The sequence below is a fragment of the Rhipicephalus microplus genome, chromosome 2 (assembly GCF_043290135.1).
Source record: "Rhipicephalus microplus isolate Deutch F79 chromosome 2, USDA_Rmic, whole genome shotgun sequence".
Lineage (NCBI taxonomy): Eukaryota > Metazoa > Arthropoda > Arachnida > Ixodida > Ixodidae > Rhipicephalus > Rhipicephalus microplus.
In genome coordinates, this window is record NC_134701.1 from 293,493,744 (window position 1) to 293,510,901 (window position 17,158).

General features: G+C 42.5%; 1 protein-coding gene across 1 annotated transcript in view; it reads left to right on the top strand.

Annotated features, from left to right (window-relative positions):
• Window positions 1–17,158, top strand: part of LOC119178181 (uncharacterized) — a 117,334-nt gene that overhangs the window by 48,437 nt on the left and 51,739 nt on the right. Inside the window, exons 8-9 of the mRNA XM_037429368.2 lie at window positions 4,139–4,404; window positions 12,574–12,695. Coding sequence (XP_037285265.2) covers window positions 4,139–4,404; window positions 12,574–12,695 — 388 coding nt within the window. The remainder of the gene's footprint in view (window positions 1–4,138; window positions 4,405–12,573; window positions 12,696–17,158) is intronic.

The following is a 17,158-nucleotide window of genomic DNA, read 5'->3' on the forward strand; positions in this document are numbered from 1 at the left end:
CGAAAATGCAATGCAAAGCTGGGGTGGCAGCCAGAGCACGAGCTCATTGGTCGTGGCACCAGGAGGTGTGCTGGAGGGGCAGACAGAAGCCTTAGCCACCACTTAGCTAGCTAAAAACGGCAAGGTTACAAAGGGCTTGGTGGAATGTCTTTTCATATTTTTTCAATATTTACTTAAAGTTGTTGCTGTGTGATACGGAAAAGATTTGTTAATTCAGATTTCTTACGAGTGCATGCTTTGCCAACTCTCCTGATTTGCCAGAAAGACTTCGAATTTCTTACCAGTCCTCTGAATTGTGTGAGCAGGGCCATAAATTTGATCCCTGACCGCACCCAAAGTGAAAACAACAGAGGATGGTAAACAAAGAATAGAACAGTGCTAAAGATGAGACGAGAAAAAGACGCAGACACATCCCATCTTTAGTGCAGTTTTATTCATCATTTAGTGTGCACCAATCAGCCCAATCAAGCACACTGACAAAGGACGGCAGTTGTGGAAATTTTCTGGCCTTGGGAAACCTTAACAGCTTGCCTCGAAGCCTCTCCTCTACCCATTAGTGTAAAGGAAGGGTGCCGTGTTTGTCTGGCCTTTTGGTTATTTACAGCTCAGTTTTTTATCTATATCTATGCGAGGAACTCACAATAACATCTAGCTGCAGCGCACTCAAACTTAGCTTTGCTGTCATACAATGTTATGCAGTGAAGTGGGCTAAGTTTGGGATGAGGCTATTAGATTTTACGGGTCATAGCACATTTTACGTTGCGTGCGTGCATTAGTAATTCCACACGCGTGCTATAATTATGAGAACTGGTTTGAAAAGTTTACTGCATTCATACAGAGCTGTTTGTTAAAATATTACTGCCACCTAAAGTAGTAACAAATGAAAACGTGATCATTTTTTTTTTCTCTTGTCGTGAAGTCATCTCCTCCTTTCTTGGTTTACTTAACTCCCGATAGTCTAGGTGCCTTGATCTGCAGGTGTGGGACTTGTGGAATTCCACAATCGAACCGCGCTCACGCAATGCACGGACACTGTCATCAAATAGTTGTCCATTTATTAGTTGCTTTTATACCACAGTGAGCTTCCCAGCCAAATCTAGTGAATCGCCATTAACACGACAAATAATCCAATATAATGTTAATGCAATATTGTGTGAATATACGAGCACTTCAAATAATTGAACAAATATTACAGTATTCAAATTCTTTTTGATTTGAGTTTAAGGAATTGGAAATTGTGAAGTATTAAAGGTAAACGAATTGGTGTTGGTAGTTTAACCTTTTTATAAAAGACATGCACTGGGGAGATATTCTTGTCTTTTATATGAGGTACCTCTTATTGGCAGCATGCATGGTTGCATTTACTTATCAGCCCCTGTTTTAATGCAGGCACAGTTGTGCCTCTTATGACTAGAGACCGGATTATAGGCAAATGCCTATTTTGTTCCTTGCATTTCTATCGTGCCATTTTGATATGTGAGCACGAATTATAGAGGCCAAGAAGGGCTTTTATAGTGTCTTTGTAGTGCCTATAATTGCCTATTTGATTGTTCGTGCCTAAATGCTTATAAGTGCCTATAATTGCCTATTTTCCAAATTAGCACATATACGAGCGCTATTCAAGCCCAAATTTTGTTTTCAAGCGTGGTGTGAAGCCGTTATTCATGTAAAAAAAGACAACATTGATATTTCCAAACACTATAAGGTTCAACAAAGACAAAGCTGACAAGCTGCGAGCGATTGGAGGAGGAGCATAAGGAGTGAAAAAAATGCTGTTTCTGTAGCCCTAAGTGGAAGCACGTCTCAGCGTCTGCAGGGGTAGGAGGAGGGAGAATTAAAGATGGGGTAAGAAAATAAAAGTAACGTCTATAGCCGAGGATGCGGCGACCGCCTTCTACAGACAGTTGTCTAGCGCCCTGAAGCAACTGAATAACCACCCTGAAAACCTGGTGTTGCGGGGGTAAATGGAGAGCAGGTTTTTTTTGGGCAGCCGCGGGTAGTTAGAGAACGAATGAAAAACCATAAAGGGCCACTCATGGAATGCTCTTATTGATGCAGTGGTGGCGAAGGTCGCCAAATCGTTATGCTTTATACAGCGCAGCCCGAGACAGGCGGCGGCTTGGTTACAATCAACGGTGTATTTAGCATACATTCTCCGTATGCTTGATTACGCTTGTTTCGTATGAGATTCCTTGTCATATCTCTTTAAGTGACCAACATGAAAAAATACACAGAACAGGACTTCAAGGTTTGTCCTAAGCCTTTACTCAGAAATGATAGCTGTAACAATTTGAAAAATGAACCAGGATGGGAATTATCATCACCGCGTCGAATTAAACTGCAGTTAAAGCTCCTATGTCAAGCATTTCATGGTAAAACTCGCATACGAAAACGAATGTACCTAAACAGTCCTCTTCGGCACTGGTAATTAAGATCTTAGAATGTCGTATGAAATATAATATTTCTATTTATTCGTTTTTTGTACTTTGATGACAGAATAAAAATGGCTTATAAAGAGAACAAAGTGCGTTGTGCCAATGAAGGCATGTTTTCTTTGACATTGTAACACATCTGCTGTAGCTCCTTCGGGTAAAAAGTGTGATGTGCACGCAAATTTTGTTTTGTTTGTAATTTACTTTTTAAGCGCCCCTCTTTAGCCTACGTAATAAGTTGTAGTTAGACACTAAAAGTTCTTGCATGCCCAATGAAAAGCGTTCTACTGTGGCGATTGTTCAAATTGGTTTGCTACGAGTCACCAAAGTATAATGCAAAGAAGCAAGCCTGAATCTCTTGCCTCTCGTCCCATGTAGTCATCGCGAGCCTAATTCCTTCCCTGCTCTCTTCGGAATAGGGGCTGGACAATCACGTGATGCATACGCACCAAGAACATCATGCGTAAGCAAGGTCATGTGTGCATGACAGGGCCCAGCCTGCTCGTGCACACACACCATCGATGTTGTGTCGTTTCGGCGTTCTCTGTTGTGTATTTACAGTTTCTGTGGGATAGATCAGTCAGTACGTGCACTTTAGGAGAGGCTGGCAAGGAACATGTATTGTGATCGCGATTTTGAGGGCCTCAAACAGTGTTTTACCTGCCTGTCTTTGGCGCCTAAAACACACTTTCTTAGTGCTTAAAAATCCGGCCTCTACTTATGACTATTTGTCTCTTCATCTGTGTCTCTTATTAAAGAGCTAAACTGCAATAACCGGTATGCAACCTTCTTGTAAAGGTTGTTTCACTGCAGTGGAGGAGTGCTGTACTGTGAAGATACATATGTAGAGGAAATTCACACTGCCACAAAGCTCCACCACGAGGTTTTTAAAGGACCACTGACAGTGGAAGTATCCATTGTGGCTTTTTTGCAATCATTTGTAAGTTTGCATCTGGTAATGCCGAAATCGAATTGTAAATGCTCTAACACATCATATAATTAATGCTAGCATCGTTAAATCAGAACGATTTTGCATCAGTTTAAGACGCCCGCCTAAATGCCATAAAAAACTAGTTCCCCACAGTGGGGCAGTGCCTGAGACTATATAAGCTCAAGCTTCGGGGACACTGAACGAGATGTTTTCAAATAGGAGGATTCGCGGACGGCAGCGTGGAAGGGGGGGGAATGAAGGTTGAGCGATCCAAGGTGGCCGAAGGGGGTCGGCGTAATAATTAAAAAAAAAGGAAAAGATCTAAAGGGCAAAGAGGCGCCAGATGTAAGTCAGTGGGACTGCAGCAGATGAATTTAGGGGTTGCGTTTATTATGCAGGAGAAAAAAATCCAAATTTTGATGTTCATTACGAGAGTAAATATGTCAATTGAAATATTTAGAGGGAAATCAACTTTGAATAGTAGCATGTTTCGAATAGTACTATGGTCCAAGTTAGAAGTGGTAAAATGAGCTGCGTTTTTAAATTTCAACTTAACGCACATGAACTGTTACAACACTCCTTGAAACTTGAAAAAACTTGGGCTCTGGTGATGTGTGATTTTAGCCCTGAAGTCCTGCTTTGTGGCAGTGCGGATTTTTCTTTGTTTGTCAGTTTCATGGCCTAGCGGCTCTTCGCTGCAGTGAAACCACGGAGTTACGTGTGGCAAAATAAAACATCCATTTGTTTATTGGAATATTTGCCCATACATTTGCAGACTCTTGCTGGAAGCGGGTGCCAGACTTCCAACTGCCAGTGTGGCCGGATCGGACGAGGGAGGCTCGCCTGTTCCCTCAATGCCTCCAGACCCTCTGGATGCTCTGCTGGGTTCGGGGGCATCGGTTGACGACACGGATGCCAACCAGCGGGCATTGTTGCACACTGCCGCCTATGAAGGAGACGCTGCACTGGTAGAGCGACTCCTGCATGCCAAATCTTCGCTTGAATTGGCCGACAGGAATGGCCAGACACCACTGAATTTAGGTTCGTCACATATACAGTAGAGTTTCAGTTGTGCCATTATTGCAGGGGCACGCAAAATATTCACGCGATCCTGAACTTTCATCACCCAGATACAAGTCATTTTGTACATGAACATTGAAAACAAACATTTTCAATAATACTACAGTTGATCTTGGGTATATTGAACTTTGATATATAGAAATATTTGCCATATTGAACAGTTGAAAAGTCCTCTTGATTTTTCCATGCAAAAGCATGGGAATGTTTTCACATGTACAGTGAAACCTCCTTAATTCAGAGTCACCGGAGCCGCATGAAATCTTTGAATCAGGCGGGTTTATGAATAAAAAAAACATGCAAAAGTGTGATTCAAAGAACTAGCAAATATTTGAAGTAATCAGGGCTGATGGTTTGCTGTGCTGGCTAGTTTGTGACTCCAGTAGTCTTGATTTTTCCGCAATAGCTGGTCTTACTTTTCCGCAAATATGGAGGAACCGCAGCCTTTGCTGCTGTCACCGGAAAACTCACACGTACACACACACACACACAAGAAAAAAAGAAAACACTTTCATGATCAACTGAAATACGTGCCTGTAGAAAACAAGCAGTGCTTCACGGCATTACAGCTGTGACACGCGAGCAGCATGTCGCCCACTTTTGGCCACTTCAGCACGTCATGATGTGACCATTCGCCGTTCTTTCTCGTAAAATAAATAATTTAAGGGGGCAGACTGGTTTTAGACATTTTTTGTTTATTTCTTCAGTGATCTTGATAAAACTGCACAGGGTTATACAGTTTTTTCTGCTGACTTCAAATATGTAATTAGTTTTCCTGTAACTCACTTTGTTGCTGAGATAACTTAAGTTCACCCCCTATTGTTTAAGGGCATCATAGAAAAAAAGTGCTTAATTAAAAGTGATATTTAGGATATGCCACTATAGACTAATGACTATAGAGTGAAAGTATGGAAGAGGTTTTTGTTTTTATACCTTTATTGGTTATTTTGCAGCAAAATGAACTATACATTTTCAAAAGCAGTTGAAATTGTGTTACTATTTTAATTAGTAATTAATTAAAAAGGCATGTGCTCTGAATTCTGCTCCCATACTTGCATTCTACACACATACAGGTTTCCACTGCAAATAGAATTATTGTTGTACCTGCCCTAGCTGCAGAGATATTGAGGCCTCAAAGTTGAATACTCACAAATTTACTTTTTTGAGAAAAATGGAAAAAACTGAAAACACTCAGTTTCTTCAAAAAGCAACAATCATGGTGCGCATATTTGGCAATCCTCATGAAGGCGCTCATAAATTGGTAGTAGAGCTTTAGACAAAGGTGCTGGGAAATTATAAAGAAGCCTCAAAGTCAGTTCCCCATTTTTTTGCAGGTTCTGCATGTTAACAGCACCAAGAATCTGGACAGTTAAAATGACATTACAAAAAAATTACTACTTCCTGGTGCGTGAAAATTTGCAGAGATAGAAAAATACTTGCAGAAACCAAATATGTCAATTTTAAAAAATGAATCTTTTTGTCACTTTTGGTCCCAAAGAGCAGTCTGCCCCCTTAATAATGGCCAGTGTGACAGAGCTCACAATATGTTGCAGCTGGAAAAGATGGTTATTGAAGCTTTTGAACTTTGTTTTTGAAGTAGGCGTTGCAGGGAAGAGCTCCGCCAGCAGTGGAAGTACGCAAACTGCCGGAGCAACCGGCAGTCGAAGGTTCGCATACATTGTGAATGCCTACAAGCTGTCTTTTATTAATTTTCTTTACAATCCCAGGAAGAACGGATAAATCATGACACGCTCATGTAGCGAGAAACATGCAATATGTGGCCTACAAGTCGCTGCTGTGCTGCAGTGAAGCACGTCTTGTTTTCCGCAGATGCAAATTTTTTTTTCTGTTCTTTTTTGCGCTGGAAGTAGCGTGGCTAGGGTGCTTCAGCTGCCACTCATTCGTATCGCTACATTGCCATGCATCATGGCTCTTAAGCCTCGCCGTTTTTGTAGACTAGTGACAAAATCGGGATCGGGAATCGGCACATTGAACCCAAAGTTTTTGAATTAACTGGACTGGTGCTGACCACCACTTCAAATTATCCATTCAGACTTACAATGTGAAATACGGGACTGCGGAAATATTTTGAATTAAGTGGGATTTCAAAATAACTGAATTAGAATTGATAAGGTTTTGCTGTATACCCAACTTTTGCAGAGCGTAACATTCGATATATCCAACGCTGCGCTGAGCCGAACTCCAGAAAGTGCATTTATTCTGACAAGTATTGGTAATTTTCCGGGCATGTTCTAAATATTCGATTTCTCCTCGCGTGCAGGTGATGAGAAGGCAGTGAAATTTGTTGGTTGCGCAGCATTTGTGAGTGCACCGTGACGTGATGCGCAATCTGTTGTAGGTTAAATGCGCGGACGCAGTGTTTTCAGAAGGGCCATTTGCCGAGGGCACCCAAAATGACATGTATGCAAAGTGACTTGGCAGCCTCATCGCGATGTGTGCATTCTCTTGTTTGTTCGCACATGATGGCATGCAGGCACAAAGGGCATGGTCTTCGACATTCGCAACCTAGTGACATATTTTTGGCGTTTTTTGGTTATAAAATACATATTTTGGAGGCTATGTTTTTTTTTTGCTTGCTGCTACAAAGACCTTAGTGCCATTGCCATTGCCGATGTATCAAAGGTGGGTACATAGTCCTTTCGTTTGTTGTTTGTGGACAGCATTGTCACCTTCGGCTTGTGCACTTAAGTAGGTCTCACTTCTTTACAGTTGAATCTTCCATCGAAGGTCGAAGTAGCGATAAACTCGTAGCGATAAAGAAATGGCTGGGGCTTGGAATGACATCAAGTGAGGCACCATCGTGCAGTTTCCTCATGGACTTTAGTGGCAGGTGACGACTGAAGTGTGCATCATCTTAGTCGACAACGGCGTATGGTGCCTCAGTGAATTTCGCTACTTATTAGCATTTCCAAACACCACCTCGGATGGGAGCTCAGAAAGCGACTTCATCAGTGTTGAAAACATCGTCGCTGTTTCTGACAGCATCGATGCTAATATCATGGTTGACATTGCCAGTGCCCCGGAAGTGGACCCATGTGGTTATGAAGATGCTGACGCTGCCACTAAAGAGCTTTTGATGATGCTACAGAGCTTGTATCGTTGCACACTGTGAATCATCGCTGTTGAGGCTAAAGGGGCTGAATTTGCCTATTTTGAAAGTTTCTATGCTCGATTAATGAGGATGACTTGATAAACATGACGACGAGCAAAAGACAAGTCTGCAGACTGTTTTACGTGAAATAAAGTGTGGTAACTTGCAATAGAAGTTGTTGCTTTTTTTAACAATACTGTGAGCTAATCGTCACGTCAATGCTTATTACGATTTTTGAAAGCCATTTGGAGAGTTGCTGCGCATTAATACAAGCCTTAAATATGCATATTTTTTATACCAAACTATTGATATATCGAACTATTTTGCAATCCCGTTCTAGTTAAATATACCCGAGATCAACTCTAATAATCGATAATAATAATAATGATAATTGTTGGTGTTAACATCCAAAAACCAGGATATGATTTTGAGAGATGCTATATTTGAGGGTTCAAGGAAATTTGACAGTGTGGTGTTTTTTAAGAACATAAGCTTAAATCTGGCATTTTTGCTTCTATTGAACTGTGGCCGCCATAGCTGGGAATCAATACCATGGGCTTCAAATCAGCTGTCATGTACCAGCAATCTCACCACTTGAGCGAGAGGCAAACTTTCTTTAAACCTCTAATTTTAGAATGCCCTATTATTTATATATATACTTTTCTTGTCTTGGTTTCTCTCATAAGCCCTGTATGTAATGCCTCAAAACCATGGAGTGATTTTGTCAGTCATCCTACGTGCGCCAATTTTGGTCCTATGGAAATCATGTAGTGAGTGGGTTTAGAGATAGTGGCAATCTACAATTTATGATTTGAGAACATCTTCACCCTTTGGGTGAGACTTTTAATTTTTTTTTGTAACTTGATGGAATTGTCCAAAAATGAAGAAAAAAAAAAAGGATGGTAGTAGCGGTGTTCCAAGGAAAGCGGGGGTGGTGTCAGGCTTCTAGAACAGTATAGTAAAGACAGGTGCACATGACTGCTTTTCAAGCGCACGCACATATTTTCATTCATTTCGTCACTGTGCTGCATTACGGCACTTATGGGCGCTGTGGTTGATGCTTGCACGTCCAGGTTTTAAAAAATGGGCGGCTTCACATAGCAAGAAAGTTACAGTTGCACCACGAGGGTTCAGCAACGAGTGTGATAGCTACTTGTTCTAATGTTATACGCAGTGAGGCTAGCTGCTCCGATCACGCGTTACTCGGCAAAACGCTGGTGTACGACACTATAGCCACGTCTGGGAGAGCAACGTTATTCGTGCAGTCTTTTTGCCATGAGAGCACAGCCTGTCGAAGGGGATCGCCTGTTGATATGATTCCGAGCCAGCGTGCACACCAGTGATTGTCTGCATCCTTAGAAGCAAAGGTCACAGTTGCTGCTCAAGCAGCATCCGCACCTCCTCGCGTAATTCGTGCCTGTTCATGCAGGTGTGGCATTTTATCTCTGCCGGGAGGCCTCCGAGCAGAGTGATGCTATCACATGCGCTCTTAGAGCAGCGGTGATGGCTCGTTTAATCCCTGCTTCAGCTGTGTTCGTCACCCCGCCCGCACGTTTTTACCTGTGGGCAAAACACACAATGACCGGGGTATGTTATCAATTTGGACTTTATGCGGGGCATGATGGCGATGGCAAAAACCTATCATAATTGCTATCACAATAATAAGGCTAAATTGTGCTATTGCACAATTCAGCTTGGTGTCTGAAAAATGTGGCGTTGGATGAATGCTGCTTCTTACTTGCTGTGAAACATAGCTGCATCTGATCTGAATGTTTTCTCTGACTGCTTCGAACTTGCTCACGAAGGCCTTTCTGGCTGCTCTAAGCCTGCTCCAAAGCGTCTTTGTGGTTGCTTCAAGCCTGCTACAAAAGGCACTTCTGCCTGCTCCGACAACTGCTGTTCCACCCCTGTATCGGCCAAGCTTCTCGAAAACTGTGAAGCACTACGTTAGCTCATTTTGGGAATGCCAACAATGTAAGACTTCATCTGCACAACCAGTAGTACTCTTACGCCCAATAGCCATATTGAAGGCGCCATTTCATCAGATTGGCGTGGACTTGCTGGGATCATTCGCTGTGTCTTCCTTTGGATAGTGGTTGCTACTAGTTACTTGATACGATATTGTCATGGCGACATGAATTAATGAAGGGAGCAGACTTCGGGTCGAAAATGAAACTGTTTATTCGAGCCGAACTTGTGGCCACGCAAAATAAAAATCAGATTACAGCAGGACACTGACACTGATAGCGGCGAATAGAGCGTCGGCCGTCGATAAACGGACAAGCGGTGAAGCGCATCAGCATTTATACAATTGCCATCGAAGGTTCTAGCGTTATCGCTAGCCGTGACTGAGGTTTCAGAATAATCTGTATAGCTCGGGGAGTGCGCGTGATCTCATCGAAATGATCTACTACAGTCCTGAAGCTTCTCAAACACTGCAAGCGCGGTTTCCGCTGAAAATTACGTAGTGTAACAGGGCGATAACAAAACTTAAGAAAAGGAACTTGGCAATACTGAGAAACAAAGGCACTAACAAAAGCTACCGTAGCCCATTTTCTCCAGCTGTTGTCATAAAAAATTGTGGGACAGCTTTCACTGCAGAGATGCTACAGGAACCCCAGGCTAAGTGGCACAGAACATCGCAAAATAATGGCATATCACCTCATACAAATGGGCTCTATCGCAGACATGCTGTCAATCTGTATAACTATTGACCACAAGAACTGGCACGATATCCTACCTTATGTCACATTTGCTTATAATACCTCAGTTAAAAAGGTTTGATGCCCTTTCGCCTTGTGCAGAAGCAAGAAGTAATCACAATGCTCGACGCCATGCTTCTTCCCGACAACCCGGGAATGTTCACGTACGCAGCCATGTTCGCTCAACATGCTGAAGAAGCCCGTTAACTCGCACAATGCTGTGTACAGTGTCGCCAATCTGTAGACCCACACCACTATGATCACCGAGAAATCACCTTCAACCCAGGCGATCAAGTGTGGGTATGACCCCCTTGCGACAATGCGGCTGGTCAGAAAAGTTGCCGCGTCGCTATTTCAAGTCCTACAAGGTTTTACGGCGACTCAGTGAAGTAACCTAAGAGGTTCTCCCAGAAGTCACCTCAAGAAACTCCTGTCGGCTTCCACAAACTGAAGTCGTTCATGCTTCTATACTGAAACCATACTTTTCTTGATGTGGGGACTCGACTGTTGAGTGACTTTATACTGTATTGACAACATATTGTTTCCTTCATTCTTATTTTTTATTTGTTGTTTTCTGCTCATTTTTGTTTCACATTTTGTTTGAAAGCAGCTGACTGAGTTATTTTGTGTTACAACACATGTCTTTCGATTGTATAGCGTCTTCTTCCTTGTGCATCGAGACGTTGCTTCTTTGGGAGAGGGTGTAATGACACATACAGTGAAACCTAATTAATTTGAGCTCGGTTATTTGAAATTCCGCTTAACTTGAAGGATTTTTGTAGTCCTATATTTTACAATGTGAGTTTGAGTGGATAATTTGTAGCAACGGCTGGCACCAGTATGTTGATTCGAAAACTTTGGGTGCCATGTGCCAATTCCCAATTCCAATTTCGCTGAAAATCACCGAAACAATGGCCCTTAGGATCCACCAGGCGATGCATTGTACAGTACTGCCACGTTTCTTCCTCTAGTTTTCTTATCACCCCATTACACCGTACGTAATTCTCAGCGCAAAGTGCGCCTGCACTGTACGAGAAGCTTCGGGACTATATCACATAATTTGGATAAGATTACGCGCACTTCGCAAACATTACAGATTATTCTGAAACCTATGTGGCCGCTGGCGATAACGCTAGAATATTCGATGGCACGTGTATAAATACCGACGCGCATCACCGCTTGTCAGTTTTCCGATCGACGCCGACGCTCTGCTCGCGGCCATCAGAGCCTTGATGTAATCTGACTTTTTTTTTACGAGGCTACAAGTTCGGCCAAATAAAAGTTTAATCTGAACGTCCAGTGTGCTTCCTTCATTTGCGACACGACCCCCTGGACAATACTAATAAGTGACTGGAGGAGCACCCCTATCTCGCTTGTGGCTGTGCAAAAAAAAAAAAAAAAAGAAAAACGAAAAAGTAGTTTGCTTGCATGTGTGTTTGCGAAAAAGAAGACATGCTTCACTGCAATACAGCAGCGACATGCTGGGAGCACGTTGCATGCCTTTTGCAATGTCTGCGCATCGATCATTATTTACCCATTCTTTCTGGGAAGAGAAGGAAATTAATAAAGGTCATTCTGACACATTTTGCGATGTATGCGAAACTCCGATTGGCGGTTGCTCCAACAATTTGCGCACTGCCATAAAGAATGGGCAAATGGTAGCTGATGCTAGGATGAGCGGGTGACGTGCTGCCCGCATGTTATCAATGTATTACAGTGAAGCATGCTTTATTTTCTGCAGGTGCACATTTTAGTTGATCACAAGAACTTATTTAGAACGAGCTTTTTTATTCGTTCCTTTTTGTTTGCTGCACAATTATGGCCAGGTAGCCAGGTATTGCTGGAAAACATACCCCTTAGAGCTGCGAACTAGGCAGCACAGCAGACGACCACTGCTGATTACTTTCAATTATTCAAAGCTCCTTGAATCGTACTTTTTGTTAATTTGAATTTGTGCTCAATTTGCAGATCCTTTACAGTCCCAGTGACTTTAAATTAATGAGGTCATTTATCAACTACCCACATACACATTTGGAAGCAAAGGATGTTTTTGCTGCTCTGGTTCTGGAGCAGACATCAACTCCTGGCTTTCTGTTTCGTTTTACCTGTGGCAATATAGTTCACTAAAGCAAATTCACTAAAGCAAGATTTGCAACAGTAAACTCACCATTAGTGCAACTTTGCTGGCTTTCATGTTCGCAGTAGTCAAAGGGCTGTGAATTTTTTAGGTCGCTTTGTGTTGGCAGTGGTGTGTCTTTGCAGAGGTAGCCTCTGTGCCATTTTTCGAATATGTAAGCGTTCTTTACTAATCTCGTGCAGCTGCGCGGCAAGGTCATGCAGATGTGGTTATTCTGCTTCTCAAGGCCGGTGCCAATCCTGACCACGCTGACAACGAGGGCTGGACACCTCTGCGATCGTCTGCATGGGCGGGGCATGGACAGGTGAGCCTCTTGTTGTCTAGCAAACAGGTTTGAATATTCGAATGAAGAGTATACGAATTTTCTTCGGTTCGAAATGAAATTATTGAATATTTTCGAAGTATTCGCAATGAACAAATAAATGTATACCGCATGTTATTGCTTCTAAAGGTGGTTTCACTGCAATATGGGAAAGTTAAGCCGTGAAAGCACCTGTTCAGGGGAAATTTGTTTTGACGTGAAGCCTCCCTTTAAGTTTTAAAGAGGCCTTCAACACTTACTGAACATAGTCGGAAAACGTGGCCCATCGGTAGTCGAAGCTACCGAGAACACGCGTGGCAAATTATATAGCGCCGTACACGGCCTGTAATTCACAATAAATTTTCAAAGCTGGCAATTGCTTTTTCCCTTGGCAAATGACACTACAAGCTCAAAAATCACTTGTCACGGCCAAAAAAAAATATACGGCTCTAGTCACAGCCATTGGCTGATTCGAGCATGGCGCGCTCGTTGTTACCGAGGCCGCCGTGGTAGGCCGCAGCTTGTCCACGAGTACGTGCGCGATCGCACTGAAAAGCCGCATATTCGAAGAAAAAAAAAGAGGTGCTGAAAGTCACGAGGTGCGTGTGACGTACTTTCTTTCACCGTGCCATTCCTCCCTGCTTCGTCGGGACGAGAAGCAGGGAGGAATTCCTCGTCGGGACGAGAAGAGAGAATGCAATTGCAGCGTGCGACAAATTTTCGGAACTCTGCTAGTTCTGGACTGATTCTAGAAACTTTGCAGCGGCAAATTCGTGACATGTTTACTGGCTCCATGGCTACTTGAAAAAGTGTGGCAGGGCCCCTTTAAAGAAATATGTTACCTTCAAATCAATTCTTCATTTTATTAAGCTTGTTATGATGGCTTATATGCTTAAGTATAATAAATTTTAAAACGTTAAGTATCTTAGAGGTTATCACTCGCATTCTACCGAAACTACTAATCAAGGTTGTATCGGCTTCCTCTGAACAAAAAAAAAATGGCATTTGCATAGAGCCCCTATTTCAATTCAAAAGAAATAATGTGCAGGTTAGTTAGGTCATGATAAATATTCCTTCTTTTTATATTTCATAGATACCATTCGAATTTGGTTCGATATTATTAGATCAAAATCGCTATTCGCTTCGAATTCGCTTCACACCTAAAATTCACTATTCGCACAAGCCTACAGATTACAAATGAATTGTGGTTTTGCCTAGCCATATGCAGCATTACTTTAAAATTATATTACTATTCTTGGTAAGGGCATTATCTCGTGTTCCAATGGCTACATAGCTTACGAACAGCAACGCCGCAGACCCTCATGTACTTGCCGCCTAGTTGGCAATGGGGCGAAACCAAAACTCGTTTTTCCTATGTACGCAAAACCTCCTAGCATGTATGGGCCACAGAAATCAAGCAAGCCTCACTGCTGACCACTAGTTAACTAAAAATGAAAAATTCATTCGTGGGCAAAAACGCATATGCCACAAAAATCGCACATATCCCACAAAACCTGGGTGATCCATTAAAAATGAAAAAGGGAAAGAAAGCATTGGTGGTAAAAAATAATTGAGATTTCTGTACAGATGTAACCGTTAATTGAGAGGCACTTTAATGGACCGTCAAAAACACCAGACCGTGCGTTTCACCCTTGCTGGTTTACCATGAGTGCTTGGGTGGTGCTTCTTGCTGGTGTCATGATGCAGCTGGCCTGAGCAGAGTATGGCTCTCATTTCGTATGCTGCGCATAATTGTAATGTGGGGGGGGGAGTGAAGGGAGAGTGCCAACTTTAGCAGACAAATCCCACAAGGGTGGTATGAAGAATAGTGTGTCATGGTGTCAATCTCTTAGGCTGAGGGTGAAGTGACCACAAGTGCAGAGTTAGAAGCAACAGGGTGCGTGTGTTTGCATGAAAACTGGACCGGTAGAAGTCGTACACATGGCGGGTGGAATAAAAGTGTTTCCAGCACATTCCAAAAAGTGTTTGGAATGTGCTGGCTTATTGTCAATTGTGACATCAGTGTGAGGTGTCCAGCGAAAAGCAATGCTCGAAGCCACAGACTTGCAGGCACATTCGCAGAATTGTGAACTTGTGAGCAAGGTTATGTTTGGCAGTGGCATATTTTGAGGTTTGTCAAGCTTTCCCACCTTTGGGGATCACGATAAGCTTTCACCTTCAGCTCATGATGTGTTAACATGCAGACTTGCTATTCCGTAGACACTTAGTAAACGTATCCTCTTGAACCGAACTGATGCTTAAAATGGAGCAACTGTCTGTAATGCAGTTGGTTTCATACTTGAATTTCTGTTCATGCCTCAGTTAGGTGGAACATATTTTCCTAGTCCCTCCTTGTTCTGTTCATGAGGGTCTGCTGCATTCCGTTAGAGAGGATACATTTACATAATAGAACAATATGAGATGGGAAGTTTTGAAAGGAATGGGAAGTGTGTACAGTAGAATCTGCCTGCTGCATCTGTGTGTGGCTGACATTATAATGAAAAGCATTCACATTAAATGGGTGTGGCAGCATTTTTCTAAGTGATTGTTAAAGGCCATGCTCTTGCCTCACGAATTGGCTGCCACAAACATTTTAAAAACCTATCGCAGTGATATGAAGTGATTAGTCACACGCTTTCATACCTTCTCTCTCCTTTTGCTCGAGCGAGTTCTCCGAAAGCTGCGCAGGGAGAGCTGACATGGGGGCGCGCACATGAGCATGGCCTTATTGAGCACTTTCTTTAATTATTGATGATCATGAATGCACTGGTGTAATTCCGTAGCGTAATTTTCGCACCAGGAGAGTGCACCATAAGCACATTGCCAGTCCACAGCAGCTGCAGTAACTATGTAGCCAAGGACATTCAAGTCAGCCAATCTTGGGTGAAATCTGAAGTGATTTCTAGCGTAATTATAAATTCCCTGCTGTGGGTTGGGGTGCTTTAATGTTTGACTCACATTTCTGCAGGAGCCTCGACCACCAATCAGCAGCATTTTCTGACCATGTTCATAAAATATTGCACGGCCATCTCTCTCAACGAATTATCTCGCAGTAGTAAGGCAAGCAACCCTTTTAATGTGGTGCTCTTCTCAACTGTATACTCTCCAACCTCTGCGACGGATGGACCTTTAAGCCACCTACTCGCTGCATCATTCATATGGTGTGACACCTGATGCAACTTTGTCTTTGCGTTCATCTCATAGTAAAGTGATGAAAAGCACACACTTGTTTTTCGAGTGCCATCAACAAGTCATGTCATCACAATGTTCAGTGTCCAGACTTGAAGCAGCAGGTTTCTTAAAGGGATTTTTGTGTCAGAAAGCTTGTTGAAGGAGGCAAAAGTTCATCTGGCTGAGATGCTCAAAAACCTCGAAAGCAAAATGTTTTAGTAATCTCACATGTGCATCGCAGCGCGTGAAAAAAATCGGCAAGAAATCAGAGGTGAAGGTTCTTCTTTCTGCTCCCAATAATTTTTGAAAGTTACGCAAGCAAACCTGCCCCATGACAGCAAACATCTCACATTCCTTCCTCAAATTTATTTATCACCCATTACACTTTAAGTGCTGCCTAGCGAAAACCATGCCGAATGACCAAGAAACGTCCAGATAATCTTAGAACCTTCTGATGCTATTATGTGTGCATTGTGAGCATTACAGTATGGTACTTCTAGAGCTTGTGTGGCCGCTAGCAATAACTGAAATATCTAACAGCACATGCATAAATGCCAATACGCTTCACCACTTGTCAGTTGGTCGATGACCAACACTCAGTTCGCCGCTACCTGTGTGTATTGCTGAAACCAGATTTTCAATTTACCAGCCACAAGTTCGGCCTAATAAACAGTTTCATCTTGGACATACTGATTACTGCCTTTGTCAACGTGACAGTAAGGAAGAAGGTTGCAATGTTAAGCATAAGAACCCAATTGTAGGATGTACGAAACTTGGGGTCTATGACATACCTGTTTCCTGTGGAGTGGAATATGTGGCACAAATAGTAAAATGTCTTTATGTTCGTCTGTTAGAGCATCGTCAAAAAATAAAAAAAGGCAGAGTTGGCCTTTGGCGCAACATTGTTCTGAGTGCAGCTGCACTCCTATCTTTGTTGACACTACTGTTATCCTAAAATGTCGTGTGGGAATGAAAAGCTGATTATTGAAACTGTGGCAATTGAAGAAAGAAAGGCAATTAGTAAACCTTCAATAGTGCTATGCAGAAAGGAGTTATCATTCTTGCGAGCAGCAAACTGTCTTGCACGCATATCTTACTACTATTAAGCGACATAAATGATTATCATTGTCAAAGAACATTTTCGACAGCAGGCACTCATGCATGTGCAATGCTGTACAAGTGTGTTTCTTCAAAATAAAATTCAGTTGCCCTCGTGTATCTCTTCTTCACCCGTGTTTTGGAACCTATTATGGATCTTCACCAACTAGCCCAGTCAAAAACCTTGCTACAACCCT